At 38.7% G+C, this 12,666-nt stretch overlaps 1 protein-coding gene across 10 annotated transcripts in view; it reads right to left on the bottom strand.

Moving 5' to 3' along the window:
- Positions 1-12,666, bottom strand: part of LOC114558270 (voltage-gated potassium channel subunit beta-2) — a 59,477-nt gene that overhangs the window by 430 nt on the left and 46,381 nt on the right. For 9 of the 10 annotated variants that reach the window (XM_028582115.1, XM_028582124.1, XM_028582116.1 and 6 more), the window contains 5 exons: positions 9,500-9,585; positions 8,409-8,529; positions 7,952-8,046; positions 3,635-3,755; positions 2,003-2,091 (listed from right to left, as the gene is read on the bottom strand). In XM_028582115.1, the coding sequence (XP_028437916.1) occupies positions 2,003-2,091; positions 3,635-3,755; positions 7,952-8,046; positions 8,409-8,529; positions 9,500-9,585 (512 nt within the window). Of the gene's footprint in view, positions 1-2,002; positions 2,092-3,634; positions 3,756-7,951; positions 8,047-8,408; positions 8,530-9,499; positions 9,586-12,666 lie in introns of those variants that run through there. The other variant, XM_028582119.1, reaches the window with a different exon arrangement.

Raw genomic sequence — 12,666 nt, 5'->3', positions numbered from 1 at the left:
CTGTAGACCCAACAACTTGACCAAGACATATTCAGACAGTCCATCTGCTGATCACGTCGGTATTAATTATATAGGTGCTTAGGAGCTCAGGCAATATTGAGCACTATCGGGAAATCATGACATTGGAAGATGTCAAATCACAGTTTTATATGAACATGTCAACCTATGTCTATATCTATATTTATCTTTAGTGGTGTACTCCTATCTTTTTGTTGCATACAGTATACTATATCACACTTTGTATACTGTATGATACCACAAGTGGTTAGTTATCAAACCACATTTTATTCATCTATTGTGTATTGATAACTAACAACCCAGTCTCATGGCAGTTTGTGAAATGCACGAAAATGTAAACTAATGTATTTAAAGGGGAAGCATATGTCGTGGTCACAGCACGACTACAATAGTGAGTAGTATGAAATGCCGAAAATCCGCATAAGGAGATTGGTTGGGGTGGTGGATGAGTCAAACAATTCCGGACTTTCACCCCGGAGGCCGGAGATCGCGTCTCACGTGTGGCGTTTTGTTTCCCCGTTAACCGTCCCGTTATTGGTGCGTTGGGCGTGTCCCGGCGTGTGAGGCGCCCTCCACCGTGGCTGTTCCTGGCGCGTGAGGTATCCTTTCCCCGTTGTTTTTTTCCTAAACCCAACCTCCGCCATCCTGTTATTATCGTGTGTCACCCGTGGCGTGTGAAGTGTCCTCCCAGGGGGTGTGGCGTTTGCTTTCCCCGTTAACCTCCGTATAAACCATTTCATGCTGGCCACCACGAAAAAAATGACAAAAACATCCTCGTGAACTCGTATCAATAGATTTAAAATAACGTGACCATTTCACGAACTGCCGTGAGACTGTGTTGTAACTAAGCACCCAGTGATTGCATACCATATACAAAGTGTGTTAATTTGATACACTTTGTGAACCATTTCCATGAATAAAATTTACACAAGAGTAAAACAACTTTCAAACTGTGGATAGACCATTTAGGAAAAAATAATACATTGTAATACAGACAGAGGTAGAAGCTGTAAAGATTTGCAGTGATCAGTCATCAAGAAATTGCAAAATCTCTGCATACCTTAATGTGTTTTGTTTATTTGATTTGATTAGGGCAATACACATTAATGAACATTTCTGTAAATGCGCCAGTGTTAGCCAGTCGGCTAATTTTCAACTGTGTGTGTCAGAAGAAAGCACAACTTGAATAAAACTGAAAAACATCCCAACACGCTGCTGCTAGAGAGCCGTACATGAAACCAGAACTTCCGGGTGGTGTTCCAGAAATCAATCAAACAATCTTCATAACAAATGACATTAAAATGTCTCTACAACACTATCTCAGTATGTCGTGTATGTCAGTAACATATAGGATGATATTATTTATTCAATATTTCTGTATTTATAAGCTTTTAATAAACAAATTTCCTTTTGTTGGTTAAACCTCACAGTTCTACAGAAGAGGTCAGTCCTTCAAGGGGACAAGGTTAGTTTACACATCTCTGTGACAGCAGTAGGGCAGGGAGTGGATTTGGTTGGAACAATGGACTGTTAAAGTAATGGACGAAGCTTCCAGGCCTGAAAAATGAAGCCAATTTGAAGTGACTTAAAGCGGCATTCTATCTAATTTCCAGCAGGGGGCAACTCCACCGGCTCCAAAAAAAGAAAAGTCAGTTTCTATAGAAGTCTATGAGAAAATGACCCCTTCTCACTTGATTTATTACATCAGTAAACACTTTCATAATGAGTTTATGGTCTAAATATCTAATAGTCTTCTTTAGCATAATGTTCATTTTGTAAATTATGGTCCCATTTATTTTAAAATAGATGGTAAAGCAGGGCTGTACAGGTCCTATCCCCTGACCAATCCCCTAAACCTAACCTTAACCACTCGAGGTGAAATGCCTAACCCCAACCAATCGAGCTGTTTCGTAGGGCGGGTCTTGGCGTGGCCATAGTTGGATTCGTAATTTTGCTTCCCCCTGCTGCCTGTATGCTTTCTGACCTGTATTGCTCTGATATTCTCCATCAGCTGGTCAGTTCTGGAAGCTCCCAGCAGGACAGAGTTCACCCCCTCATTCCTCAGGCACCATGCTGTGGGAATTTGCAGCACATGAAAAAAGGTAAAAAAAATTATTTAACAGCCATTATTGTGTGGTGGCAAAGAGTCAGGTGTTTTGTATAATTCCCTATTGCTCATTTTGTGAGCAGTTCTTTGAAAAAGAAGCACAAAGCCAAATGTAAATATTGCAGCATGATGATGACCAAGACAGCTGGGATGACTTTGACTTTGCAGACCTGATCAGACACCTTCAATGTGTCAAATGGGGAGTTGCTAGCTAGCAAGTGCTGTACCAAAAGCTTACCTTGTATTGATACCATATTTCCTCAAAAAGTAGCCTTTAGTTACTTAATTGCGGATGGTATGATACCTTTATTGAAGCAGTACTTGTATTAGGTCTTGCAGGTCTTGTGTTAGAGGCAAGTCTTTATTTATAATTCCCTCTGTTTGATAAATATATTTTAGCACAAAGCCTTGTTTTGATCAACAGTTACTGCATTACACTGTTAATACAAACTCTTGTATCTGCTTCAAATTAAAAGCCCTCTAGCGTTTCAGTGGAAAGAAACCCTTTACTTCTTAAGAGGGATTTTACTGTGAAACATTTTCAGGAACATGCTGTGGAAACTCATTGGCCAAATGCCAAAGTGAGCCCTGAGGACTAAGGACTAAAGACTCACAGACTTAATTGATCTCAGGTGCTAAGTGAGTGAGTGTGTGAGGCCACATGGGCTCAAATAGGTATAAATGGGATTGGGACAGCACTTCACACGAGATCACATGTTACCTTGGCGATGTTTAATAAAAAAGATGTCGCTGACACTTGCCGGTTTGGGAATTTTCATTTTAAGTTTGTTGCTTTCCACACGGCCAAGGCACAGGAGACGGCTGCGTGATTCCACATTATTTCAAGCTCTTGTTTTACAAGCTGGAAAACAGGTTGGTCTGTTCCGTGGCTGTGTGTCATGCTGTTGTTTACCTTTGTAATTTCCGGATTTCCATACGGTCTCCGCGGTAAACGTCACAACGCTAGAATAGTATGATTATATTGTTTAACTAATAAATTAAGAACAACGCTTAGTTGGCATGCACATAATATACAGCCACCCGGGAGTTTATCCACCCTTGTTTTTAGAGTGCCTTTGGACTCTGACTTGACTCTGACTCAACTGGACAGGTCCTTGTCAAGTCCCAGACCCGGGACTTGACACGGACAGGATTAAGTTGGTACTGACCACATCTGCCATTCATGTATCATGAATGGCAGATGTGGTTTTCTGTGTTTTTTAAATTAATGTCTAATAAAAGAAATACAGTAAAATACTTTTAGGTGATGACAATAACATAGTTGCAGGTTACCACAATACATGTGAATTTAAAGATGGTATCTTGGAAAATGAGCATTAAGTTAATCTTGGATATAATTAGCTGTAATGAAGTGACAACCAAATGCAATAAAGCTATCCTGACAGAGACAGAAATGTCAGGTATTCCAGAAGAAAAAAAACATGGACACCTACAGAGTAGGATACGGTGGACATATAGACAGAACATCAAATTACAGTTTTGTTTTACCAATAGCCAGTTGGGGCAGAGTGCAGCCTAGGTGCTCAGCAATTGCCTTCAACTCTTTTAGCTTCACCTGCTGACGGCTCCCCTCCTCACTCAGGATCTTGTCCTTCATCCACTGATAACCCTGTTGCAGACAAAACAATACAGAGCTCAGGGCAAGACAAGGGTTCTGGTAGTTTACTCAACCCTGAACACCACATTGATGACTTGTTTTTTTGTTTTTAGATTAAGCTGTCTTTGTCACAGAAAGAAACTGATACCTAACATAACTACAGTTCCTGCACCATAAACTACTTAAGAGACCTCACCTTTAATTGGTTTAAACTAATTGAAATGATCATCTCAGTGTTTCCCATAGATAGGTTCTACTTGGGCACACTGCCCAGGTCATTTGAACATCATTTGTGAAAGTCTGGTTGTTGGAGTCTCCTTCCCTCCATAGCTTTATAATGGAGTAAACAGGAGCTGACCAGTGCTAATCGCTAACCAGTGCTAATCGTTGCTAAACAAGACTTTAGTTCATCTCCGTGCCCGTACCCCTTATTTATGGGCTTGAGCTCAATAAAACCTGAGATTTTATTAAGTTGGCTGTAAAAGTTTTGAAATTCAACTCAGAGTTGTTGGAATGACAGAAATATGTTCAGATGAGATCTAATGAATACAACACGGAAATGTAGGTCTATTTTAAAATGCATTTTTTGTTTAAAGTGTAAATTGCAGGTTACATTTTTCATGAAGTTAAGCATTGTGCTTATTAAACCTAAAGATTAGAGCCGCCCACCATTGTTTTGTATGGCTTTTTATAACAAAATGCTGAATATAATATGAAAAGTTGGTATTTTTTACAGTGGTTTTAAGCACTCCCCCTCCCTTCCACTAGGCAGGGTGTGACGTCATAAGAGGGACTCCAAGAGTCTAATGGCCAGTAGGCTAGCAGTTTTATTGGAGACCTAGCTAAAATGGTAAACTATTGTGTTTTTGCGGGATGTACGAGTACATCAGAAACAGGGCAGAGGGTCCACCAGGACAAACTGCTGATTGGTGCCTGGGTGAGGTTTGTGGCTACGAAGTGGGCTGATTTTACTTTTTTTTTTTTTTTTTTTTTTTTTAAAGAGCTTTATTAAGTTTTTTTACAAATTACAATTTATACATTTAAACATACAGGAGGCTACCTGACATAAATATAAACCATACAAGAATTACAAAAATATAACTAATAAAACAAAATGTGCAAACCAAGCTAAAATGTAAAGTGCCTAGAGCCTCTCATAAAGTGCATAGAGATATTTATAAAGTGCATGGGGTCTTTTTTTATAAAGTGCATAGTCTTTTTTATAAAGTGCATAGAGTCTTTTTTATAAAGTGCATATAGAGTCTTTTTATAAAGTGCTGTAGTTCACAGGTTAAAAGTGTCCCATGGAAGGAGCTGTTTTTTGTCCAGAGCTTTTCTTCTCCTGAGCTCAGCAAGCACTTGTTTGCACACATCGTCACTATTTATGATTGTTTGTTGAATAACCATACAGCATCTGGTTTTCCACAACTTGATGCATACAATACATATGATTATTTGTAAAAGTTCTTTTTGTTTCTCTGGTAGAGTCTCAACAACAATACAGTACATGACAGATTTATATGAAAGTACAAAATTAACACCATACACTTTTAATTTGTCCCAGACTTCTTTTGCCCTGTAGCAATCCATCAATAGATGCTGTTGGGTCTCGTCTTCGTCACAGTTAATCATGGGACACTTTTTTTGTTTTTACATAACAACTCCATGAAACTACGGCTCTAACTGACATCAGCCATCTCATATTGCGAATGCTCTCCGAGAGGTTCTTATTTTTTAAAAATTTCAGGAACTGGGTTCCTTCGTTATGTGTTAGATATTTATAATTAATATATCCACCATATTTATAATCATTAATTTTTTTTAAAATCATTTTACTTGGGAGGCCATTCCAGTCAATTTTAAGATTTACATATTCATACATAAAATCACCGTAGATAAGGTTGTACTCTGGACCTTGTCTGGCTCTCCCTCTCCTTTTCCTCCACTTGGAGCGATCACCGACCCAGAGAGCATTCCTCGAGATGGCTGCTGACATGTTTTTAATAAAGGCTATGTACAATTTAATTCTCATATCTATTGCCCCTAGCCCCCCATATTCTTTACTTTTATACATTTATTTCTCTTTTTGTTACTTCCCTAGTTGTGCCCCAGACCAAGTTTACACACTGTTTATTTAATTTCATTATCATTTTGTTAGATGGAGGAAAGATATTGGCTAAAAACAGGAGTTTGGATAAGATGAAAGTTTTAACAATGTTGACTCTTGATTTATAATTGGTGTTTTTATTTTCCCATTTTTTAACTTCTTCTTTAACTTCACATAGTTTATTTTCCCAGTTTTTTTCGCTACAGTCTTGATTACAAATAGTCAGGCCCAAGATTTTAATTTCATCCTTTACTTTTATGTTGATATCACGTTTGTTACTTTCAACTCCGATCCAAACTCCCTCTGTCTTATCCTGATTTAATTTAGCTCCTGAAGCCAGTTCAGGCTGATTTTACTGCTGCCTCTGTGACCCACTCTCTCCTCTGCCTGCTGCGCTGTGGCACTGTGTGTGTGTGTGTGTGTGTGTGTGTGTGTGTGTGTGTGTGTGTGTGTGTGTGTGTGTGTGTGTGTGTGTGTGTGTGTGTGTGTGTGGCCGAAAGAAGGCTGGCCAGCGAGGTTGTCAGGTGCTTGTAGAGTTTAACCCCGAAAAGACAGTTAGCCACAGGTTCGTTAATCTTATGATGGACATGCGTTGTGATATTTCAACAAACGATCCGTCAACGGCGAAATAAAAGCCTCTTATTTACGAGAGCGGTCTGTCCGAGCGAGACTGTCCGAGCGATGAGCCAGCGGCCAGGGCAGGCGCTGCTGGTTGTCGCGTTACTTTATGGAGCTTCTCAACTCCGAAAACTTTTAAGCAAATTCTCAATTCAGCAACCGTTTTAGGAAGACTGCCTATATTTGAAATCTAAACAGTTAATTTCTCGCCTAAAACGTTCTCAGAAGTGAATTTAGTGATGAATAAGATGGCAAAAATGGATAAAATTGTCCCGTTGTTGGCCTGTCTATGTTGCTACTCCCTCTTATGACGTCATCACCCAGTTACTGTAAAAAACATGCTACCTTTGAAGAAACCCCAATAAATGTTATTTTAACGCATTTTAAGACAGAAATGTTTAAATACATACATATTGAGCACTTTATTTACATATTAATTGGTTGTGGTGGTTAACCTACGCTTTACACTTTAAAAGATCGCCAAAGAAAAAACACTTTACCTAGAAGAATTGTTTGTTGAATTCTCAAAACATTGTAAAAAATCAACCATTTGCATGATCAAGAACCTGTAAAATGCATAAAATTATACATGTTTAAACCTACAAAAAGATATAAAGCTTTGTTTCCTGTGATGCACGGTCATGTAATTAAAATGTATCCAATCCGTGACTGAGACTACAAGCCTAAGCACCAAAACACAGCACAGCCTAGTGGTAAACATTGGTGGAAGAAGTACACAGATCCTTCATTAAAAGTACTAATACAATACTGTAAAAATACTCTGTTACAGTAAAAGTCCTGCATTGAAAATGTTACTTAGGTAAAAGTATCTAAGTGTCATCAGGACAATGTACTTAAAGTTAAACATTTGGACTTAAGTACAGTACTTCAGTAAATGTACATAGTTACATTCCACCACTGGTACACTGTACAAATGTAAGTAATTCTTTGTGTGAATGATGTACAGCCAAAATTCTTATTGTCCTGCATTGTATATAAATGTGACCTTTAGGGAAATGTTGAATTATCTGATTCAATCGTTTTTCAATTTTTTTGAAGTAAATTATCAAATAAATCAAACTTACGTTTTTCCTTTTTTTAAGTTTTATGCCATTATAACTTTGTTATACTGCTCAAAAAACATTCAGCTATTTCTGGCCATGGTTGTGCTTGTTAATTTGAGATGCCAGACTTGCAGATAGAGTGAAAAATGAGCTCACAGTGAGCAATAATGTGACAGGAGCAAAGAACGCTATAATATTTGGGCTCCGGGTAATCAGGTATTTTATCTGCTGAACCATAACATTTGACAAACCAACCAGATTTAATTGAAAAAGCTGGTTACACTTCATCTGTATCAGCTTTTAGTCTGATTTGTTTAATATGTAAATAGCTATTTCTTTCTTTCTAAATTATCTGTTAATGTCAGAGGGATGGCACACAATAGAATGACAATGAGAAGTGGAAAAAGTAGGAGTGTTACCTTAAGTGAGGCACGTGAAAAAGAGGGGATCCCACTGTTATACTTCCCTGAGATGATCCCACAGGCCAGTGGAGACCATGTCATAGCTCCAATGCCTGCATGCCCAAAACAGGTCTTGTAATCGACCAAATCTCAGACAGCTAATATGTGCTGTGTTGTTCAATGCCTTGTTTATTTACAGTTTCTTGTAGTTTTACAATATGAGGGACTAGGGAGGCTAGGATTAGCATCAGGATTCAAACTAATAACGTTAAAATTGTATCTTAAAGAATCCAATGGCTTAAATATTAACATTACATGGCAGCCAAACATTGCTAATATCCCAACCATTTGCATGTCTTACAAAAAGGATAAAAGATACATAATAAAACTTAATACAAATGAAAAAAAAGCGAGTTTTTCATATTCATAATTATTAAGACAGATTTTCCTTATTATGACTATGGCAGCTGCTTACCTATCTTGTGGAACAGTTCAGGGAGTTGCACTTCAACCTTCTCCCTTTGAAACATGTGGTACTCTGCCTGTTCGCAGATTGGTGGGATCTGGTTGAACTGTCGAGCCACAGAGTACGCCTCCTACAGCAAAAAGAGGGACATTTTTTACCCAATCCAGTTCAGACCTAATGTGCATAGATTCATTTTTAAATCAAATAAAAATTATTTGTTGCACCCGAAAAGACCCAGACAGATGGAGAACACCAACACTGGCATCACTTGACCTGTTTAGACTGAATAATTTGGCCCTGACACCAACACAGTAGTGGTGGGCAGATCGATCAAAATATCGATAATATCAATACCAACGTTGGTATCAATATTGATCAATACCAGTGTAATGAGATTGATAGTTTAGTTTCAGTTTCTCTCCAGTATGCACTGCTGCGGTTTTATCAAAGAGGCAACCTGGCTGTCTGTGTCTGTGTGCCGCTGCTTCTATTTAAAGTGGTCAAGTCCTGTCACAGCGCAGAGCAGGCACACTTTGCTCCTCCCCCCTCTTGTGATTTGATGTTGTAACATCACATGAACTTAGCGGCACCAGGCAAACAAGCAAGCAAGCAGCCAGGCCCGGCAGCAGCCAGCAGCTCACACACGCACAAGCAGGACAGAGACGGAGCAGAAGAATGGCAGAGAGGAAGAGGAGTGTTGTGTGGCTATATTTTCAGGCCAAAACTGAAATGACGGCAAGCTGTATAATTTGTAAAAATACTGTAAGATTCAGTGTTAACACAACAAATTTATACAACCACATGAAAATTCTGTCCTGGGTTTTAACTTATTAACAATCCAAAGGAAAAATCACAAAACCACTTAAAGGTCATGAAAATTCATTCAAATTTAGCAATTTGATGATTCATCCGCCTTAATTATTAAAAAGTATCGGTATCGTATTGGCATCGTATCCGTATTACTGGCCCTGTATCGGATTGATACGAAATTTTGCAGTATCGCACAACACTACAACACAGGCAGTGGGTCTTTTGGTTACAAGGAACCAAATGGACCAATGAATGCATTTTCATATTTTGAGACTTGTCTGTGAACTCACCATGATCTCCATGGAGGTCCATCGTGATGTCCCCCAATACATGGCCATCCCCTGGTTGATCACATGGGTCATTGCCCTCACCGTCTCTACCAACACAGCCCACATTAGCTAAGTTTCAGCAATCATCAGACAAAAAAACTGCTAGGGGGAAAAAAAGGAGCAGGGAAAAAGGGGACCAGCTTAAATGAGAAGAAGAAGCAATAGCACAAAAACTGTACTGGCTTATATGTTCTTTATGTATGTTTTGGGTCCAGTATACGGTTGATCAATCAATCTTTACTGGAAGAAGCTGAATGAAGACATGTTTTTGAGTTACGTTTAATTTTTATCATGTGTGTAATATGTATATTAATGTGTTGGAACAATTCAGTCAGAAGTTAGAAAGACAATACTGGGCGAGGGCTTATGGCATAAGCCATACGGTACACTAATAAGACATAAAGCCATAATTTGTATCAAATTAGACCAAAACTAGATATAATGTGGACTTTATTAGACAGTAAACAAACACAGTTATAGCCTAATAAGACACCATATTCCTATATTATGCTGTATTTGGAAATGGCATGTAATGTTATATTAAACACAACTTATGCTATACTTCAGTGTTTCTCAACGGGTGCGGTACCACCCCCCCAGGGGGCATTCAGAAGATGACAGGGGGCGCTGGAAGCAATATTTTGGAAAGGTGAGGTGTCCTTGGGGGGCATTGGTTTGAAGGCTAGGTTAAACCAAAGATTCACAATAACAATACATGTGTACACTTAAAACTACTTGCAAAAAACAGTAGTCTGCAACATTAAAACCTTCTAGTTTACGACACTGCAAATGGACGAGACGGTGTATCATAACTCTTCTTCTCTTCTGTGCTTCTGTCCGCTTTGTACGGAACGTAAGAGCAGCATCTTATATGAGCTCCGTTCTTCAGCGTGAAGCTGCGTTCAGATAAAAAAAAAGCAGTCACCGCAGGGTGGTGTGGTGGCGGGAGTGTCACTGAAACGGCCCATTTGTGTTACATTTTCTTTAACCCCCCAATGTAGCACAAGTAGACTGTATATTCTTTATAATTAATAATTAGTGTCTAAATATAGTATACTTAGACACTAATTATTAATTGTAAAGAATTCACAACTTTAACACTACTTCCATGTCATTTGCTTAGTGCAGTTAGGGTTTCCACTCATCCTGTTTCTGTGTACAATTTGCTGATTGTACGTAATACTACTACTGCTATAACTTCATGTAGCACGATAACTAGATTATCTGTATTTCCTGACGTTGCAATGTTTAGTCGATGTTAAGCGTATTCATTCATGCCGCAGTAACACTGGTAAATACTTCAATAATTAGCCTGTTCGAAATTAGCCTCGCTGGGTAATGTTACTAAGCTAATGTTAACGTTACCTGGCTAGCCAGCTAGCTTGCTCTGTAAATACATTTTTTGCTATTTCATCCAAAAGGAATGCAGATCTCATTTACAGTCTTTAAATGCTTTAATTAATGTTGTAATCATAGATATTCACGTAACGTTAACATTAGGCCTAATTGTATTTTTCTTGTTTTATTACAAAATCTGCAACGTTAATAATATTTACTCCTATGCTGTACCGTTTGTAACATTAATGTTACTTTTTGTACAATCTTTGTACAATCTTCAAGAAAAAAAGGCTCAAAACACTTGTGCACAGGCAAACGACGGCCCAGTTTCTCTCTTGAGAAATTTAGGGCAGATATGACAATGTAGACTAAAGTTACAACAACTTCTTTGTTCATCAATAAATGCTCAAAATGGCCACCATGCCACGTCCACACCGTTGGAAGAAAAGTTTTGCTTTTAATAACTTTTCATTTCTAAGGTCTTGAGATGGCACAGACCAAATTTGAAGTTAATTGGATAAAATCTCTCGGAGGAGTTCGTCCAAGTATAGCACCTGGACTTTTAGGCCTACTTCCTGTTGCCACTAGGGGGCGCTATGACTTTGAGTAAATATCTGTCTCTAGATGTTCTCAGGGTTGGACTCTAATGAATCCTGAACATTTTTGAGCTGATTGGGCGATGTATACTAGAGTTACACCCACTTCCTGTTTCGTTGGCGAAACGCACAAAATGGCCACCCCACCACAGCCATGGCCTATGACGAATAGTTTTTCTTTTAATTACTCTTTAAGCTTAAGATGGCACAGACCAAATTTGAAGTAGATCAGATGAAATCTCTAGGAGGAGTTCGTTAAAGTACGACGTGGAAATCTCACTAATTTCGAACTTTCAATTCAAAGACTTCCTATTGGGTTATGGTATGGCTCCAATGAGCTTTTTTGTACATCTTGACATGATACACATTGAGTATGTTAAGCCCCTCAAAAAGGTGATTTGAATAACAATTCCTTCAGTTTCAATAGGGCCTTCACGCTGTCGGCGTTCGGGGATACTGTCAGACGCCGCTCCTTGCGTCTGCGTGGCACTCACACACTGCAAAGCATCACCAATAAAAAAGGAACTCTCTGCAGAGTTCAATGATACCTCACACAATAGTGTACAAGAAACGGGTCATTAGTTAGTAAAGGGGCCGTGGCTTAAGCATATGGGGCCGGGCCAATCGTCACCAATTAAGTTACTGTTAGCTAACAACGTTAGTTACCTCTTCTTAAAAAATCTACTCTGGATCCTAAGAAGCCAATTATAAACCTATATCTAATCTTCACTTTCTCTCCAAGATCCTTGAAAAGGTAGTTGCTAATCAGTTATGTAACTTTCTACATAAAAATTGTTTATTTGATGATTTTCAGTCAGGATTTAGAGTGCATCATAGCACAGAGACGGCTCTGGTGAAAATTACAAATGACCTTCTAACTGCTTCAGACAAAGGTCTCCGTACTTGTCTTACTAGATCTTAGTGCTGCATTCAACACTATTGACATGTTACAGAGACTGGAACATTTAATTGGCATTAAAGGAATCACACTAAGCTGGTTTAAGTCCCATTTATCAGATCAATCAGTTTGTTAATGTTAACTCAAGGCACGCATGCGGATGATACCCAATTATACCTATCAATCAAGCCAGATGAAACCAGTCAATACGTTAAAATGAAAGCATACATTAAGGACATAAAATCCTGGATGACCTACAATTTCCTGATGTTATTGTCCTGGGCCCTAAACACCTC

This window comes from Perca flavescens, chromosome 7 (genome assembly GCF_004354835.1).
Source record: "Perca flavescens isolate YP-PL-M2 chromosome 7, PFLA_1.0, whole genome shotgun sequence".
In the NCBI taxonomy this organism is placed as follows: domain Eukaryota; kingdom Metazoa; phylum Chordata; class Actinopteri; order Perciformes; family Percidae; genus Perca; species Perca flavescens.
The sequence above is the reverse complement of the archived record's forward strand: the minus strand, read 5'-3'. Positions and strand labels throughout refer to the sequence as shown.